This window comes from Monodelphis domestica, chromosome 5, assembly GCF_027887165.1.
Source record: "Monodelphis domestica isolate mMonDom1 chromosome 5, mMonDom1.pri, whole genome shotgun sequence".
In the NCBI taxonomy this organism is placed as follows: domain Eukaryota; kingdom Metazoa; phylum Chordata; class Mammalia; order Didelphimorphia; family Didelphidae; genus Monodelphis; species Monodelphis domestica.
In genome coordinates this window covers 112,684,574-112,700,619 of record NC_077231.1, presented here as the reverse complement: position 1 = coordinate 112,700,619, position 16,046 = coordinate 112,684,574, and the positions used below count along the sequence as shown (strand labels likewise).

The 16,046-nt window shown below is 43.9% G+C and overlaps 1 protein-coding gene across 8 annotated transcripts in view; it reads right to left on the bottom strand.

Annotated features, from left to right (window-relative positions):
* The window catches only part of SLC6A12 (solute carrier family 6 member 12), a 42,648-nt gene extending 26,602 nt beyond the window's left edge, over nt 1-16,046 (bottom strand). The window contains exons 1-4 of one of the 8 annotated variants that reach the window (XM_007503789.3): nt 14,863-14,943; nt 11,037-11,328; nt 9,845-10,093; nt 5,015-5,149 (exon numbers count right to left, since the gene is read on the bottom strand). In XM_007503789.3, the coding sequence (XP_007503851.2) occupies nt 5,015-5,149; nt 9,845-10,093; nt 11,037-11,079 (427 nt within the window). In that variant the 5' untranslated portion in view covers nt 11,080-11,328; nt 14,863-14,943. Of the gene's footprint in view, nt 1-5,014; nt 5,150-9,844; nt 10,094-10,654; nt 10,740-11,036; nt 11,329-14,862; nt 14,995-15,105; nt 15,235-15,877 lie in introns of those variants that run through there. The other 7 variants (XM_007503784.3, XM_007503785.3, XM_056799095.1 and 4 more) reach the window with 7 other exon arrangements.

The window sequence follows — 16,046 nt, the reverse complement described above, 5'->3', positions numbered from 1 at the left end:
GGTTTGATAAACTCAAAGGTCTAAGTTTTGGTGACAAGAACTCACTACTTGACAAAAATTTGAGGGAAAATTGGAAATCAGGTGGGCAGAAAATAAGTATAGGCCAACATCTCACACCATACTTATCATACAAGGTCAAAACTTAGACATGAATTTAGACACATACATGATTTAGACATTTAGACATAGGCATAATGAAATTAAGGGAGGAAGGGATAGTTTGTCAGATCTATAGAAAAGGGAAGAATTTTTGACTGAAGAAGAGTTAGAGAACATTGTGGGATGTAAAATGAATAATTTTGATTATGTTAAATTTTAAAATCAATACAACCAAGATTAGGAGGAAAGTGTAAAGCAGGGTAGGGGAGTGGGGGAGGGGGTGGCAGGGGTCAGCTAAGTACCTCAGTGGGTGTAGCATCATGCCAAGAGATGGAAATCCTGGGTTCAAATCTGACCTCAGACACTTCCTAGCTTGGTGACCCTGGGGAAGTTACTTAACCCAATTGCCTAGTCTTTACTGCTCTTTAACCTTAAAACCAATACAAACTAGTATTGATTCCAAGATGGAATGTAAGAGTTTTAAAAAAAGAAAGTGGAAAGCTGGGGAAAAGTTTTTACAGCAAATATCTCTGACAAAAGCCTCATTTCTCACATATGCCAAGAATTGAGTCATATTTCTGAGAATATAAATCATTCCCAAGTTAGTCAAAGAATATGAATAAGTAGTTTTCAGTTGAAGAAATCAAAGCTATCTCTAGTCACATGAAAAAATGTTTTAAATCATAATTGAGTAGAGAAATACAAATTAAAACAACTCTGAGATACTACCTTATACCTATCAGATAAGCTAAAAAAGTAGAAAAGAAAATCACTAGTAGATATACACCCCAAGAGATCATGGGGAAAAAATACAGAAAAGGACTTTTATGTACAAAAATATTTATAGCAGCTCTTTTTGTGGTGGCAAAGAATTAGAAATTGAGGGGTTGCCTATCAATTGGGGAATGGTTAAATAAGTTGTGATATATGATTGTGATGGAGAACTATTGTGCTATAATGATGAGGAGGATGAGTTCAGAAAAATCTGGAAAGACTTACATAAACTGATGCAAAGTGAAGTGAGTAGAACTAGGAGAACATCGTACATAGTAGCAGCAATATCACATGGTAATCAACTGTGAATAACTTTGCTATTCTCAGTAATACAAGGATCCAAGACAATTCTGAAGGACTCATGATGAAAAATGCTATCTACCACCATAGAAAGAACTGATGGAGCCTGGATGCAGATCAAAGCATACTATTTTTCATTTTATTTTTATCATGGGGTTTTTGTCTTTGTTTTCTTTCACAACATGACTAATATGGAAATATTTTGCATTATTGAACATGTATAACATAAAATTTCTTATTATCTTAAGAGAGGAAGGGAGAGAATTTGGAACTCAAATTTTTTAAAAAAATGAATGTTAAAAAATTGTTTTATACATAATTTAAAAAAATATATTCAAAAAAGAAAGTAGGCATTACTGATGTTATACCCAATTTATAGATGAGAAAATTCAGGTTCAAAAAAATAGCAAAGATTGGAGGCAGAATTCAAAACTATGTCTTCTTGATTATGAGTCTAGTATTCTATCTTCTATTACTTTTTTTTACCTTTGGAAAAGATTTATTAATCTGTACAAGTTCATCTGCTACTTGTTACAGTAAATCCAAGATTTTCATTGCAACAGTATTTCCCCACTCATTAGAATTCAGAAGCTGTATAATGCCTTGTCTGAAACTGTCACTTTGTGCTTTCTCCCTGATCCCCAAAACATAGCAATAAGGTTCAGAACATCAATTAGCCATTTAAAGCCATCATTTGATACATATCTTCATAACATCAAACAAGCTACAATTGAGCTACTTGGACAGACACTACCAACATTTAAGAAAAAGCATTGGTTTTAAAATGTGCTAAGTAACGAGTCACAATGAGCAAGCTAATTTGGACAACCTTCAAATGATAATAGTAACAAATGTGCAAGTAAATCATATAAGTATTAATATTATAGTTATTTCAACCAATATAAAGTCACTTCTGGTACCACAGTAGCATCAAAGTAAAGACAAAAAAACACTGCTCCCACTGAGGAAGGTGAAGAAGATTTGAGTGGGACTATAATCCACCCCCTTGCCATGGGCATCTCTCCTGATCAAAGTCTACCTAAAAGACTCAGATCCTTTCGGAACGCTCTACATATGCTTCCTGGCAACTTTTATTATGGTATCATGAGTGAACATTAACTCAAGGGATTGTTTAATGTTCAGCATTCCACAAAAACAAATATCAACGTGGATAGGAAAGGTCATCACAATTTCAACTCCCTGACTATCTTTTCTGATTGAGCTGGATTCCCCCACTTGAAGAAAAAAATCTTATCTTGAATTTTGCTTTAAGTTGGACCTCTAGTCCTTCGGCAAAGCTGGGACCTAGTGCTGAAAACAAGATGGCAGTAACATCTACACATGGAGGAGTCCAGGTGAGCCAGCCTGGTCCTCAAGTGAGAAATAGGAAGAGCAAAGTGAGGAAAATTGGGAGCATGAGGAGGGCAATGGTCCCTGAAAGGTGGCTCCAGGGGGACGCCGATGTATCCCAGACTTCAAAGATTTTCAGTACCCATGCTTACACATACATCCAAACATCTTTTCATCATCCCAGATACATGCTCACCATTCGGAACATCCTGTCCTGAGGCATTCAGAGCCAGACCCAACAAAGAAATGTGGAAGGAGCAAAAAGGGGTGGAGTAAGGAAGTGGGTGTAAGCAAAGCAATGAGCTCCTGTGTGTGTCTGTGTATGGGTGTGCCTCTGTACCCTCACTATGGACACTGGTACCCCTTGGCAGGATGTCAACCTGTAAACAGTGCATAAGAGGGGAGTATTCACCTGGGATTTTCCTCTCTGCCTTAGCAGGCAGAGAGGAAAGGACCAACCTAAGTATTTCAGAGGATAATGAAGACCTTCAAATGTCTCCCCAGATGCAGGGATGAGGATGGAGGTGCATCTGTGTCTCTGTGGAACTTAAAAAGCAAAAGCATATCATCTCACCTCCTTCTCTAACTCTCAGTCTCTCCCTATCCACTAGTGACTAGTCCCTTCTTTCCTGGCTGCTTACAAACATGCCCAGGTCTCCCTGTTACTTAAGAAGCCCTTATTTGATCCTACCATTCCTGGTAAGAATAAACTTACTGAAGAAAAAAAAGTCTTCTATACTAGATGGCTCTGCTTCCTCTCCTCTTCCATAATTTCTATACTATTTTAGAATTTTAGAGTTAGGCAGGATTGTTGGACCTGAAGACAAGAAGATGTGAGTTCAAATGTGACTTAGCTATATGACTTTGGGCAAGCCCTTCAACCTCTCTGTGCCTCAATTTCTTTATCTGTTAATTGGGGATAATGATAGTAGCTACCTCCTAAGTTATTGAGAGTCAGAAAGAACTGCCATTTGAACCTGAAGACTTTTGGGAACACCTTGTATGTATGGTTTTCCCCCATTAGAATGTGAGCTTCTAGAGAGCAAAGACGGTCTTAGTTTTCTATCTCTATCCCCAGTGCTTAGCACAGTTGGCACTTCATAAATGCTTTTTCATTCATTCAATAGAGAATATAATTTTCTGGGCATGAAAGATAGTATTTGTATTTATGAAAAGTCATAAAACAGGTCCCTCTGTGCCATCTTGTACATTATAGTGGCAGGAGACTATAATGGAAAGAAGATTTGGATTCCAAGGCTGACTGCAACTTAATCCCTGTTATGGGGCAGCCAGATGGTGCAATGGGTAGAGTGCCAGGCCTGGAGTCAGGAAGACTCCTTTTCCGGACTTCAATTCTAGCTTTAGACACTTTACTGGCTATGTGACCCTGGGAAAGTCATTTAGTCCTGTTTGCCTAAAAATAAATAAAATAATATATATATATATATACATACATACATATGTATATGTATTATGTAGTCTATATGACATGGACAAGTCCTTAAACCTCTCTAGACTTTAGTTGGATTACTTGTTAAATATTCTAGTATTGGGGGCAGCTGGGTAGCTCAAGTGGATTGAGAGCCAGACCAGAGACAGGAGGTCCTCATTTCATAACTGACCTCATACACCTCCCAACTGTGTGACCCTGGGCAAGTCACTTATCTCCATTGCACCTCACCTTTACTACTCCTCTGCCTTGGAACCCATAGGCAGACGGTAAGGTTATCAATACTATTAGAATTTGTATTGCACCCTGGGCACTATCTACCTGCCTACCCTACATAAGTCTTATTAAATCTCATTGGCTCAATGGTGGGCACCTAAAGACTAGGAGAGCAGAATTGGAAAGTCCTTCAAGATAATGTGGCATAGAAACTCAAGAATTGCCCCCTGGAAAAAGTTTTCTCCACTCTGAAAGAATAAAGGCCCCAAAGAAGAAAAGAGACACTGCATCTCTCTCCTTTCTCTTCAGAGGTGGGGGATTATGGATGCCTGAATACACATAATATATATGAGTGTGTGCATACTTATATATGCATCTATTATGGGGCTTCTTGGATTCATTGGTTCATTTTGCTGAATTGCTTTTTCTACCACTTTCTTTTTTCTTCTTTGTCATAAGAACAAAGCAATATATTTGGAAATGCTGCTGATGTAAAAACAAATGATATCAATAATTTTTGTTTTTGTAAATGGAAGTACAAGGGCCCCCCTCCCCACTCTTCAGACTAGACACTTTAGGGAAGGGAATATGGCCAGATTTCTCACAGATTCCTTTGTCTGGCCCATTGGGAGACATTGAGGTTGAGTGTGGGAAGAGGGGGAGCATGGTGGATGTTCAGTAAAGTCATCCTTTCATGTATAGAGGCAACGAGCAGGAGGAAAAGATGAAAGAGAATGGGGGATCAGTGAAAAGAGAGGACAGAAGATGGACCAAAGGAGAGATGAGAGGAAGGATAGTGAGATAGCAGGAGAGTCTGGTACTTACCCTCAAAGAGGGGACAGATCTTTTTCCAGGCTGTAACACTGCCCTGACTGGTGTACTGACCCAGTGCTGTCTCCAGGAAGAAAACTGGGATGCCACAGGTGAAGAAGAAGATGAAGTAAGGGATAAAGAAGGCACCTGTGGGAAGAGAGATGAACCAAGGGCTCAGGTGATACCCCCCTCCATAGCCTTGTTTCTCAGCCTTTCTCCTTCCCCCTTCCCTTCCTTTCTTGCATACCAACAACCACCCCCACCATCCCACTCTGTTTTCTTGCCCCTAAATCCCTCCCCATACACACATACCATCAGCTTTCTCTTGTAATAATCATCTGGAGAGAATTTTCTACTTGTGGAGTACCATGAACTCCAAGCAGCTATGAAATTCAGTATAGTCCTACACCCAAACCATCAATCAATCAACTGACACAAGCCATGCCTAAGAAACATCCGACAAGTATTCACCGATCTCTCAACAAGCATTTATTAATCATTTTCTAAGCAGCAGGCAGTACAGTAGGCACTAGAGACACAAGGATGAAAATGAACCAGGCCTTGCCCTCAAGGAGCTTATGCTCTACTGAGGCAATTATATAAAGATGTCTACAAGACAATTTGGGGAGAAGGGTAGGGCCTTGCAGCTGGAAGAGAAGGAAGACCAGGAAAGACTTCACATAGAATGTGGTACTTGAGCTGAGCCTTAAAGGAATTTAGGGATTGTAAGAGGCAAACCTCAGGAAGGAATACATTTCGGGGTTATGATACAACCAGTACAAGTCAGGGACATGGAAGATGGATTGCCTTGGATGAGAAGAAATGAGATTTTTAGAACAACTTTAGACACTCACTGGGAGGGAGTAACAGGACCCACATCTATTAAGAAGTGAGATTTCTGAGCATTCAGAGCACCAGAATTGGTCTATACCGACCATAACTCCCCTTAGATTACTGAGGTTCCTTCTTTAGTCCTATTGTTTCCCACATAGACAATTATTCTTTAAGAATTTGAATTTAACCTAGCTGTGTGACCCTGGGCAAGTCACTTGACCCCCATTGCCTAGCCCTTACCACTCTTCTGCCTTGGAGCCAATACACAGTATTGACTCCAAGACGGAAGGTAAGGGTTTTAAAAAAAAAAAGAATTTGAATTTAAGATTCTTTAATATTTAATTTAATATTCTTTAAGAATACTAAAGAACTGTTCTTTAGCAAACTCAATGCTAAAAAAACCACTAGATCAGGTTTAAGGGCATTTAAATGGTTTTGAGGAAAAATGGTTTGCAAGGTCTGGGAGGGTTTGAAAACAGGGCTGATGGCCCTATATCTCCTCTTTCACCTTCCCCTAACTCCAAGGCAGTAGGCCAGTTGTCCTGTGGCCTGTGATGTAACCTATAAGTTTCATAATTTTTATTTAAACCCTTACTTTCCTTCTTGGAGCCAAATGTATTGGACAATACTGGGTATTGGTTCCAAGGCAGAAGAGTGGTAAGGGCTAGGCAATGGGGGTTAAGTGACTTGCCCAGGGTCACACAACTGGGAAGTGTCAGAGGTCAGATTTGAACCCAGGACCTCCCATCTCTGGGCCTGGCTCTCCATCCACTGGGCCATCCAGCTCCCCCTACGTTTTATAGTTTTAAAGAAAGCAAAAGAAGAACAAAGACCTGAACCCCTGGAAGTGGGTGTTGTAGAGATTTGCCTGTACGGATATTTGGAGGCAGCTTTAGCTGTCCGGCTAACCCCTAACAGATGGTGGAACATAAGTTGAGAGCACCTTGCACAGGCAGATGTGTTTAGGGTAAAAGATGTGCCAAGCTGGCACAGGGATTTTTTTACCCCCTTGGCCTTTCCCTCCTCAGCACTCTATGCACTGTAATTCTGTTCCCTCCCTAACATTCCATCACTTCGCTCTCCACAGTCATCATCATCGGCAGCGGCAGCAGCAATAAGCCACCAAACTCCTTCTGGTGAAACAGCCAAGACTAGCACTCTCTGCTTTTTGTCCCCACTGTACATATGCCTGCTGCCTTTGAGCAGGCACCATGGTGGGCTTTCAGAAAGGTAAGGCTTATGGAGGCGAAGTGGAGGTGCTTGGGACACGCATGTGGATATAATTAGATAAGGGAAAGCCAACTGCAAGTGTGGGAACTCCTCCAGCCACAGTAAATCAACAGCCTGTCTAGGACTTACCCAACAGACCCGTCCTGGGGAGCTGTCTATCAGAGGCACCCAGAGGGGAGGGCAGGAGTGGGTTTGAAGCCAGGCTGTCCTGGCTAGATCCTCTAGGTCACAATTCCTCTAGAGTCATAAATCTGTTCAGCCTTCCCTCTTCCTGCTGCAACTGCCTGTCTTGGGCTCTCTTCTCTTCTCTCTCCACACATCAGTAGCCTCCTCAACAGCTGGGGATTTCATTAGCCTCACTCGCTATGGAGGTGATCCACGCATCCCTGTGCCAGCCCCAGTCTCTTTCCCTAAGCTTCGCATCACCAGTCAGCCATGGAACATTTCAAAGCAGATTTCCCAGACACATCTTAAACTCCAGACTGAACTCATTATCCTCCCTGAAACCCTCCTCTCTTTGGAACATTCTAATTTTGTCAAAGGCACCTCCATCTTGCTAATCTTTCAAGTCTGGACTCTCCCTCCCCCACATAGCCAATCCATTTTCAGTTTTCCATCTTTATCATATCTCTCATATCTATCCCCTCCTCTACATCCATGTAGCTGCCATCTTGGTTCAGGCTCTCGTCATCTCTCCCCTCCATTGTTGCGACTCTCTTAATTGGTCTCTGCCTTAAGTCTCTCCACTCTGCTGTGTGACTTTCCTTAAGCACTGCTATGACCCAACTCTACAACTCTAGGCACTTCTCATTGCCTCTAGGATAAAATATATATTTCTCTGATGGACTTTTAAAGCCCTTTGCAATCCAGTCACAACCTCTTTCAAGCCTCAGTGGACATCACTCTCCCTCCTGCTTTCTATGATATAAAGGGGCCTTCTCTCTGTTCCTTATGCACCCCATTTGCCCTCTCTGCACCTTTGCCATGACCTTCCCACATGCCTGGAATATACTTCCTCCTTGCCTCTGCCCCAGGGTCCCTCTCTTCTTTTAAGGTTCAGCTCACATCCTCTTCTACATCTTTTCTTGCTTCCCCTCCCAATGGCAAGTGTCCTCCCTTCCAAACTTATAACTTATATTTAGTTACTTTATATAAGTTTATATTTGATAGTTTTATACTTTTAGTTCAGATACTTGTTATATAGGACTTTGTTATCTCTATTAGAACAGAAGCTCCCAAGAGCAGCTGGGTAGCTCAGTGGATTGAGAGCCAGGCCCAGAGATGGGAGGTCCTGGGTTCAAATCTGACCTCAGACACTTCCCAGCTATGTGACCCTGGGCAAGTCACTTAACCCCCATTGCCTAGCCCTTACCACTCTTCTGCCTTGGAACCAAGACATAGTATTGATTCTAAGATAGAAAGTAAGGGTTTAATATATATATATATATATATTAATATATATATATATGCTTCTTAGGAAAGGGGACTATTTCATTCTTTTTACTTATATCCCCAGTGCCCAACACAGTTTTTAGCAGATGATGGGCACTTAAGAATTTCTTGTTGGTTGGAGCATTGATTGAGTCCCTCTATCAAATGTTCTTCATTACAATGCTAACAACCTGGCCAAGCAGAAGCTCCCCCTTCTTTTTCCTCCCCCTCTTTCCCATTCTTCTTCCCTCACTGCCCCCAAAGGGGAATGGTGAGAAACCAGAAGCACAGAAGCAGTGATGAAAAGAGGACTGATCTAAAGGAATTAAGAGATCCCTGACTCTGCCACTATCTTGCTATGATGCATTGAACAAGTCATTTCTTGCTCTGGATCCTTATCTTTACTACAGGGTAGGGCTTAGAGCTTAGAACTGGAAGGGGCCTTGGGTATTATCTGGTACAGTCGCCTCTTTACAGATGGGCAAACTATCCCATCCAGCTGTCAAGTGATTTGCCCATTATAACATGGATTGTTAGTAGCAGGGCTATCTAACTAGGTGGTATAGTAGAGTACTGGATCTGAAGACATCTTCCTGAGTTCAAATCTGACCTCAGACACTTACTAGCTGTGTGACCCTGTACAAGTAACTTAACCTGGTTTGCCTCAGTTTCCTCATCTCTATATTGAACTGGAGAAGGAAATGACAAACCACTCCAGAATCTCTGCCAAGAAAAACTCAAATGGGGTCAAGAAGAGTTGGAGAAAAGTGAAAATGCCTGAACAACAACAAAGTAAGTAGCAGAGAAAGAATTTGAACTTGGAGCCTCTGATTCTGCATCCAAAGATCCTTCCAACATTAAACGTCTGTGATTTTATGATTCTTTTCATTCAAGAAGGTCCCCATCCCCTTTGATCTCTGACCCCACCTCCTTAATCTCTATCTTGACTCTCATTTGGTCTTGGTGGGGATGTTTAGCCTAAGACTGTGGGGAGATACTAGCTGATGTCCAAGAAAAATTCCCCCTGCTTGAAGGTTTTCGGGGGAAGATAGGCTCTCCCCTTGTCAGGTATGCATTCTGGGGATTCCTTTGGGGCATGGCTTGGAATAGATGGGTTTGATCCAGCCCTCAAATTCTGTCACCTCCCACCACTGTCTCCACCTCCTAATCTCTGACCCTGCTCTGTATCTCCATTTTTGCTTTTCCAGAGGCCTCAAAAGAGTCCAGTAGGTGCAGAGGGTCACTTGGCTGTGAGAGAAGGTCATCAGAGAGGCAACAGCAGGTTTTCAGAGCAACATTTTCCATGTATTTTCCACCCTCACCCGGCCGACCTCAAAGAGAACTCACCGCCTCCATTCTTGTAGCAAAGATATGGGAACCTCCAAACATTGCCTAGGCCAATGATCTCTCCAGCCACTGATAGCACAAACTCCATCTTATTAGCCCACTGACCACGCTCTTCAGTCTTCTCCTCCTTCTCCTCTTTTTCAGGGCCCCAGGAAACCATTGGGGAACCATCCTCCTGGATCACCACTTTGCCATCCATTGCACTAGGAGAGTGCTGAGGAAACAGGAGAGAGGAAGAAGCAACAAAGCCTGGGGAGAGGGGGAGAAGAGAAAATTTTTAAAACTCCTTTATGACAGGATCCATGTCATTTGATCTTTGTATCCCCAGTACCTAGGACTATGATTTCCATATAGATCTTACAACTCACTTTGTGTCCTTGAATAAGTCATTTCCCTTTCCTGAGACCTCAGTTTCCCCATCTTAAGAGGAGAGATTTGGATAAGACCATCTCTAAGGTCTCTTCCAGCATAAATGTTCTGGGATTCTAGAATAAATAGCTGTTAAATGTAAGTGAAGCACTCTGTACTATCTCCATCTCTCCCCACCATTTACCGTTTCCATCTCCAGAGGTTTTATGGTTCTTTTATCCTCAAGCCCCCAAGGCATCTAACAACTATTGTCACAATTGACCCTCACTACCCTGGAGGAGTAATAATTGTCCCCACTTCTCAGGAGGAGAAGCTGAGGCCCAGAGAGAGCTTGCTCACAGTCACACAGCATGTCAAGGACAGAATAAGGATTAGGAAGTAGGGGTCCTAATTCCCAACCAGGATCTCTGGTTTCTTCCAACACCTCTCACCACCACTAACCTTCCTTCCCATAAAGACCTGGGTCTTAGCTGCCTTAGTCAGTGACACTTGCCTAGCTCCCTGGTTGGGGAGAGAATCCAATGATTCTTATGGGTGATGGGAGGTCAAAGAGCAGGCCTGGCAGAGGTGACTGCACCCCTCCACCCCCACCAACTATGTGTTCATTCCCATGCCAGGGTTAACGATTTTCACAGGGTAAACAAAGGAGCCATCTCAGTCTGAGCATCTGATTGGGAGGAGAACAGAAGGTGGAGTTCAGAGACAAAACCAGAAGAGAAGGTTGGGGGAAGGGGTGAGCTGAAGAGTTAAAATGGAGTCAATCAAAGAATCAGAGAATATATGGGGTTGAAGGGTTCCAAGGGGTCCTCTAGTCCAACCCTACCTGAGTGGGAATCCCCTCTACAGCATGCCAGACAAATGGTCATCCAGCCTCCACTTGAAGAACTCCACTGTCTTGTGGAAGTGGGATTAGACTTGTTTTGTCCTGATGAATCTCAGGAGGAGAAAGATGACTTTCGAAGAAATGTCAGGTTCTGTTTCACCCATCCCTGTGCCTTCCTGGTCCCCCCACTGGACTGGAGGAGGGGAGGAAAGGTTTGGGGTAGAGCAGAAGTCTTCACTCATAAAGGCATCCCACTATGAGGCTGATTGATTGGCCTGCAGGACAGGACCACCTACCCAGCAAGAAGAACAAGTCACCTAAGTACCATCCAGTGTTTCCCAAGGGCCTTTGAGGTCATTGCTGCTCCTTCTCCCTTTCTTCTTAGAAGGAAACACCCCAGGTGATGCCCCTGAGCCTCAAGAAAAATGGCCCATAAGCCTCTACAGTCATTTCATCCTGCTACACCATGCAGTGGAAGAATCACTAGTTCTTTAGCCAGAATTTAAGTCCCAACCTTAGAAGAGACCTGAGCAAATTACTAATCCCATCTAAGATTTAGTTTCTTCGTCTGTAAAATGGGAATAACAATACTTGCCCTACAGTTTCATGAGGTTATTATAAGCAAAACATTTCCTCAGTCCAAAAACACCAAAGAAAGGTGAGATTATAATGAGGATTATTGACATTGCCCCCATTAGATCCTAGACCACTCGGGAGTGGGAGACTGCTAGCCAGAAAATTCCGTGTCCTCATTTTGTGCCTGTATGAGGCCACCTTTGCCTCTTATTTTTCCCGTTACTCTTCCATTCCTCAGTGGTCCCTGCCATCCCTCTCCCAATTGTGAAGAAGGGAGAACAATTGGCACCTTGGCTTTCGTGTGGCACCCCTCCCCTCCACAACCGTCCCGGAGTGGTAGAAAAATCAAAGAGAACATGCCTATAAAATGGTCTGGGCTTCTCCAAGGCTCTGGATTCAGAAATACAAGGGATTCTTTCTATTAGGGAAGATTCTGCTTGTTTGTTGGTCTCTTCAGGCCAGGCAACAGCCCAAGCTGAAGTCAGTTAGGAGGGTGTGGGCCCAGGCCACCTGAGGTTATGGAAAATTTCGAAGGTGACTTGGAGGGTGCAGGTTATAACAGGAATGATGAAGCATGCCAGGTGGGAAATCATAGTAAGAAGCCCAACTCAGAGGCTTCCTCAGCCTCCACAGCTCATCCCGGAAGGATGTGGTGGCAGGGACAAAAGAAAGGATGGGGCTGCCGGTGTCTTTTTCCTGAGTTGGGGAATCAAGGGAAAGGAGTGAAACCAGTGAGTGTCCTGAGGTCTTGAGGACTCACTCAGATCCATAGACTCTTGGATCAAACAGGCTTGCCTGTAGCAATGCAATTCAGACCTCTCTGAGAGAGACACAGTCTGCTAATCTGTAAAATGAGGATAATTTTCCTGGCTCAAACCCCATCTTGGAGTCTTGAAGGACTACTTGAAAGCATGACAGAAAAGGCAGTTAGTAGCATTACCTCATCCTCGAAAGGTCCCTTCACCTTTGACCCTGAGACTACTAGGAAGGAGGGTATATTGTAGAATCAGAGGAGAGCTGGAAGGACCTCAAATGCCACATATTTTGCTCATCTTTTTACTCTTTGAGTAAACTGAGATTCATTGAGATTTGCCCAAGGCCACACAGAAATTTTCAGAGGGAAGATTAGAACTCATGTCCTTGGCCTCCAGCAGACATTTTTAAGTCTTTTTTTAAAAAACCCTTACCTTCCATCTAGGAATCAATAGTGTTTATTGGTTCCAAGACAGAAAAGTAGTAAGGGTTAGACAATGGGGGTCAAGTGACTTGCCCAGGGTCACACAGCTGAGAAGTGTCTAGGGCCAAATTGTAACCTAGGACCTCCTGTCTCTAGACCTGACTCTCAATCCACAGAGTCACCTAGATGCCCTCTTTAAGACTTTTTAAAAGTTGTTTTTTAAGTTTTTCAAGTCATTCCTAAACACAAAACCCTTGTTTTAATGGTTTAGTCCTAGACTGAGTCAAGGAACCTGAGTTTAAGCTCATTCCATCACCTCAGGTATTTCCTATTTCTGATTTAAGTTTGTGCGTGTAATTTTATGCATGTCATTTTTCCCCAGGAGAAGGTAATCTCCCTGAAGGAAATGACTTTTTTTTAAAAATCTTAAGTATGGAAAGCAGTAATTGGCAATAGCAGGTACTTAATAAAATGTATGGCATTGTTATTGAATAGCCTATTTGGGCCTCATTTTTCCTGTCTATGAAAAGGGAGAATAAGTGTCTTCCAGCACCTCCCACCAGATACACACATGCACATACATATATAGGAGTGATGTGAAGATAAAGCAAAATTAGCATATAAATGCAATAGGCTATTATTATTATCATCTTTGTTTTTGCCAAGCCTCAGGGAGTTGGCCAAGTCTCTGGAAGTTCTAAATCCCACCAATCCCCAAGAAGAGCAGAGTGGATGAAAGCCTGAGCTGGCCTGTTCTCCAGAATTGAAGAATTCCAACTAATTCAGATGTTTTTAACCATTTTTGTGTCATGGACCTCTTTGGCAGGCCAGCAAAGCCCTACAGACCCCTTCTCAGAATTGTTTTTTAATGCATAAAATCAAATGTTGTTTCAAAAGAAGCCAATTAGACTGAAGTCCAGCTATCCAAAAAGTGGTTAGGTTGGGTTGGGTTGGGTTTTGAAGTTCATGGACCCTAGGTTAAGAACCTCTGGATAAGGGAATCCTTCGAGAGTTTGGGGTGGGGGAAAAGGAAAAAGGGTGCCAGGGCTTCCCAGCAAAATAGAAAGCAATGTGGGCCCTGGCCCGAGGAAGCAAATAGGCCAAGAGAAAGGAGAGAAAGGGCAACTCAGAGTAAAGAAGGAATGGACCAGGGCAGCTAAGAGAAAGAGGCTAGCTTAGAACCATTTTTACACACTGTCAATGGGGAAAACAGCTTAAAATCTAAAAGCCAATTTAGGCTAAATTGAAGGAAGATCTTCTAAAAGGCAGCAGAATGTTAAATATCAGAAGGAATCCTCCAAGGGAAGATCATCAATCTTCTTTCCTGGACTACATTTACAAGTAGGAAAGAGAATCTATTTCCTGGAGCCATTCGTCTCATAGGCACAATATTGGACAATCTGGTCTCTAGAGATGTCCCCATGCCAAGGAACCCAATGTTCCACTCCTGCCTTTCTGAGATCACCTCTCCAAGCCATCCACCCAGCTACTTTAGGGGAAGAAGTGTGGCATATGGGGAAGGGGAGGGAGGGCAGAAGGGAGGGTGAGAAACCTGCTTAGTTTGTCTGTGAAGACAGGAGTGCTCTCTCTGTCTCTCTCTCTCTCTCTGTCTCTCTCTCTCTGTCTCTCTCTCTCTGTTTCTGTCTCTCTCTCTCTGTCTCTCTCTCTCTGTCTCTCTCTCTCTGTCTCTCTCTCTCTGTCTCTCTCTCTCTGTTTCTGTCTCTCTCTCTCTGTCTCTCTCTCTGTCTCTCTCTCTCTGTCTCTCTCTCTGTCTCTCTCTCTCTGTCTCTCTCTCTCTCTCTCTCTCTCTCTCTCTGTCTCTCTCTCTCTCTCTCTGTCTCTCTGTCTCTCTCTGTCTCTCTGTCTCTCTCTCTCTCTCTCTCTCTCTCTCTCTCTCTCTCTCTCTCTCTCTCTCTCTCTCTCTCTCTCTCTTTCTCTGTCTCTCTCTCTCTCCCCCACACTGGGCTCTGCAAAAGTTGGAAGAACCCTACTAAGGTCCAGTTTCCCAGCTGTCTTCCCAAGGACAATATTCAGATCCTGCCTCCAGGGATGGAATATCCCTGTGCACCTTACCCCAAGCAGGAGAAAAGCACTCGCTCGCTCACCTCCCCATGCATTTGGGCAATGTCCACTGTCCGAGTGCCCACTGACTGAAGGTTCCAAGGATGATACATTCCCTGTTCCCAGAGGCCCTGCCCAGCCTCCACACCCACATACCAATGCCTATTTACACACACACACACACACACACACACACACACATACACACACACACGCTCTTGTCGTTCCTGGTCACGTCCCCCTGCACACACATACCTGTGTTCATGGCACCAAAACCTGAGAGCCTTTCTCCACATTGTCCGTCCTTCACAGCCAGCTGGCAAACTTGCACCTATACTACCATCCCGCTGCTCTCCCTTGCTCCACCACTCCAGCTCTAGCCTCCTCCTGTCCCCACCCCAGGTGACACATGCATTCTGGGACATCCATCGCCTCCTGTGTCATGTCAGACCCCTATTCCCTTTTTCCTTCCTGGAGAGGCACATCACACCTCGTGCAGGATGGAGGGAGATACCCCTCCCAAACTGGTTTAGTGCAGCCACTTCCCTTCCCCACCCCCCACTCCCAGCCGAGTCCTTGACCCATCAGACCCCCAGCTTCCATGCTTCCACTCTACTGGCTAGCTTGTCTTTTTCCCCACCTGGCACCTCTCTTCTCCTTATCTCCCCCACCTTGCCCATCCCCCTCTGTCCCTGACCCCATTCCCTGGGAGCCGGGGCTGCCTATTTCCTTTGCCAGTGTCCCCACACTTAGTCTTCCCTCTCCAAATGTACCTCAATTTTTAGAAATCCAGGTCGGGAGGCAGCGATGGAGGGAAATGACATTTCCAGGACAAGATTCCCCTGGAACTAGATTTTGCCTTTGCTCTCAGTGTATTGGAGGGAAAGGATTTCCAACTGCTCTGTCCCCCTTTCTCCCCAGCCCATGAGCACTCTCTGGTCCAGGATCTCCTCTGGTTCCCAAGAAGCTTCTCTGAAGGCAGCTTTCAGAGACTGTGACAACAGTAGTAGCAAGCCCTCCATCTCACCTCAGTCCCAACTCCAGGTTCCTGTGGTCAGTTCAGCCTTGGGCCATCGGGTCCTTGGGCCAGGCGCTCAGGAAGCTGCTGGCTTGCAAGAGAGCCAAAAGAAAGGGGGCCTGGAAAGGAAACACCACTCCACATTCACTCCTCCTACTTTCCCTCCCGCCTCCTGAAT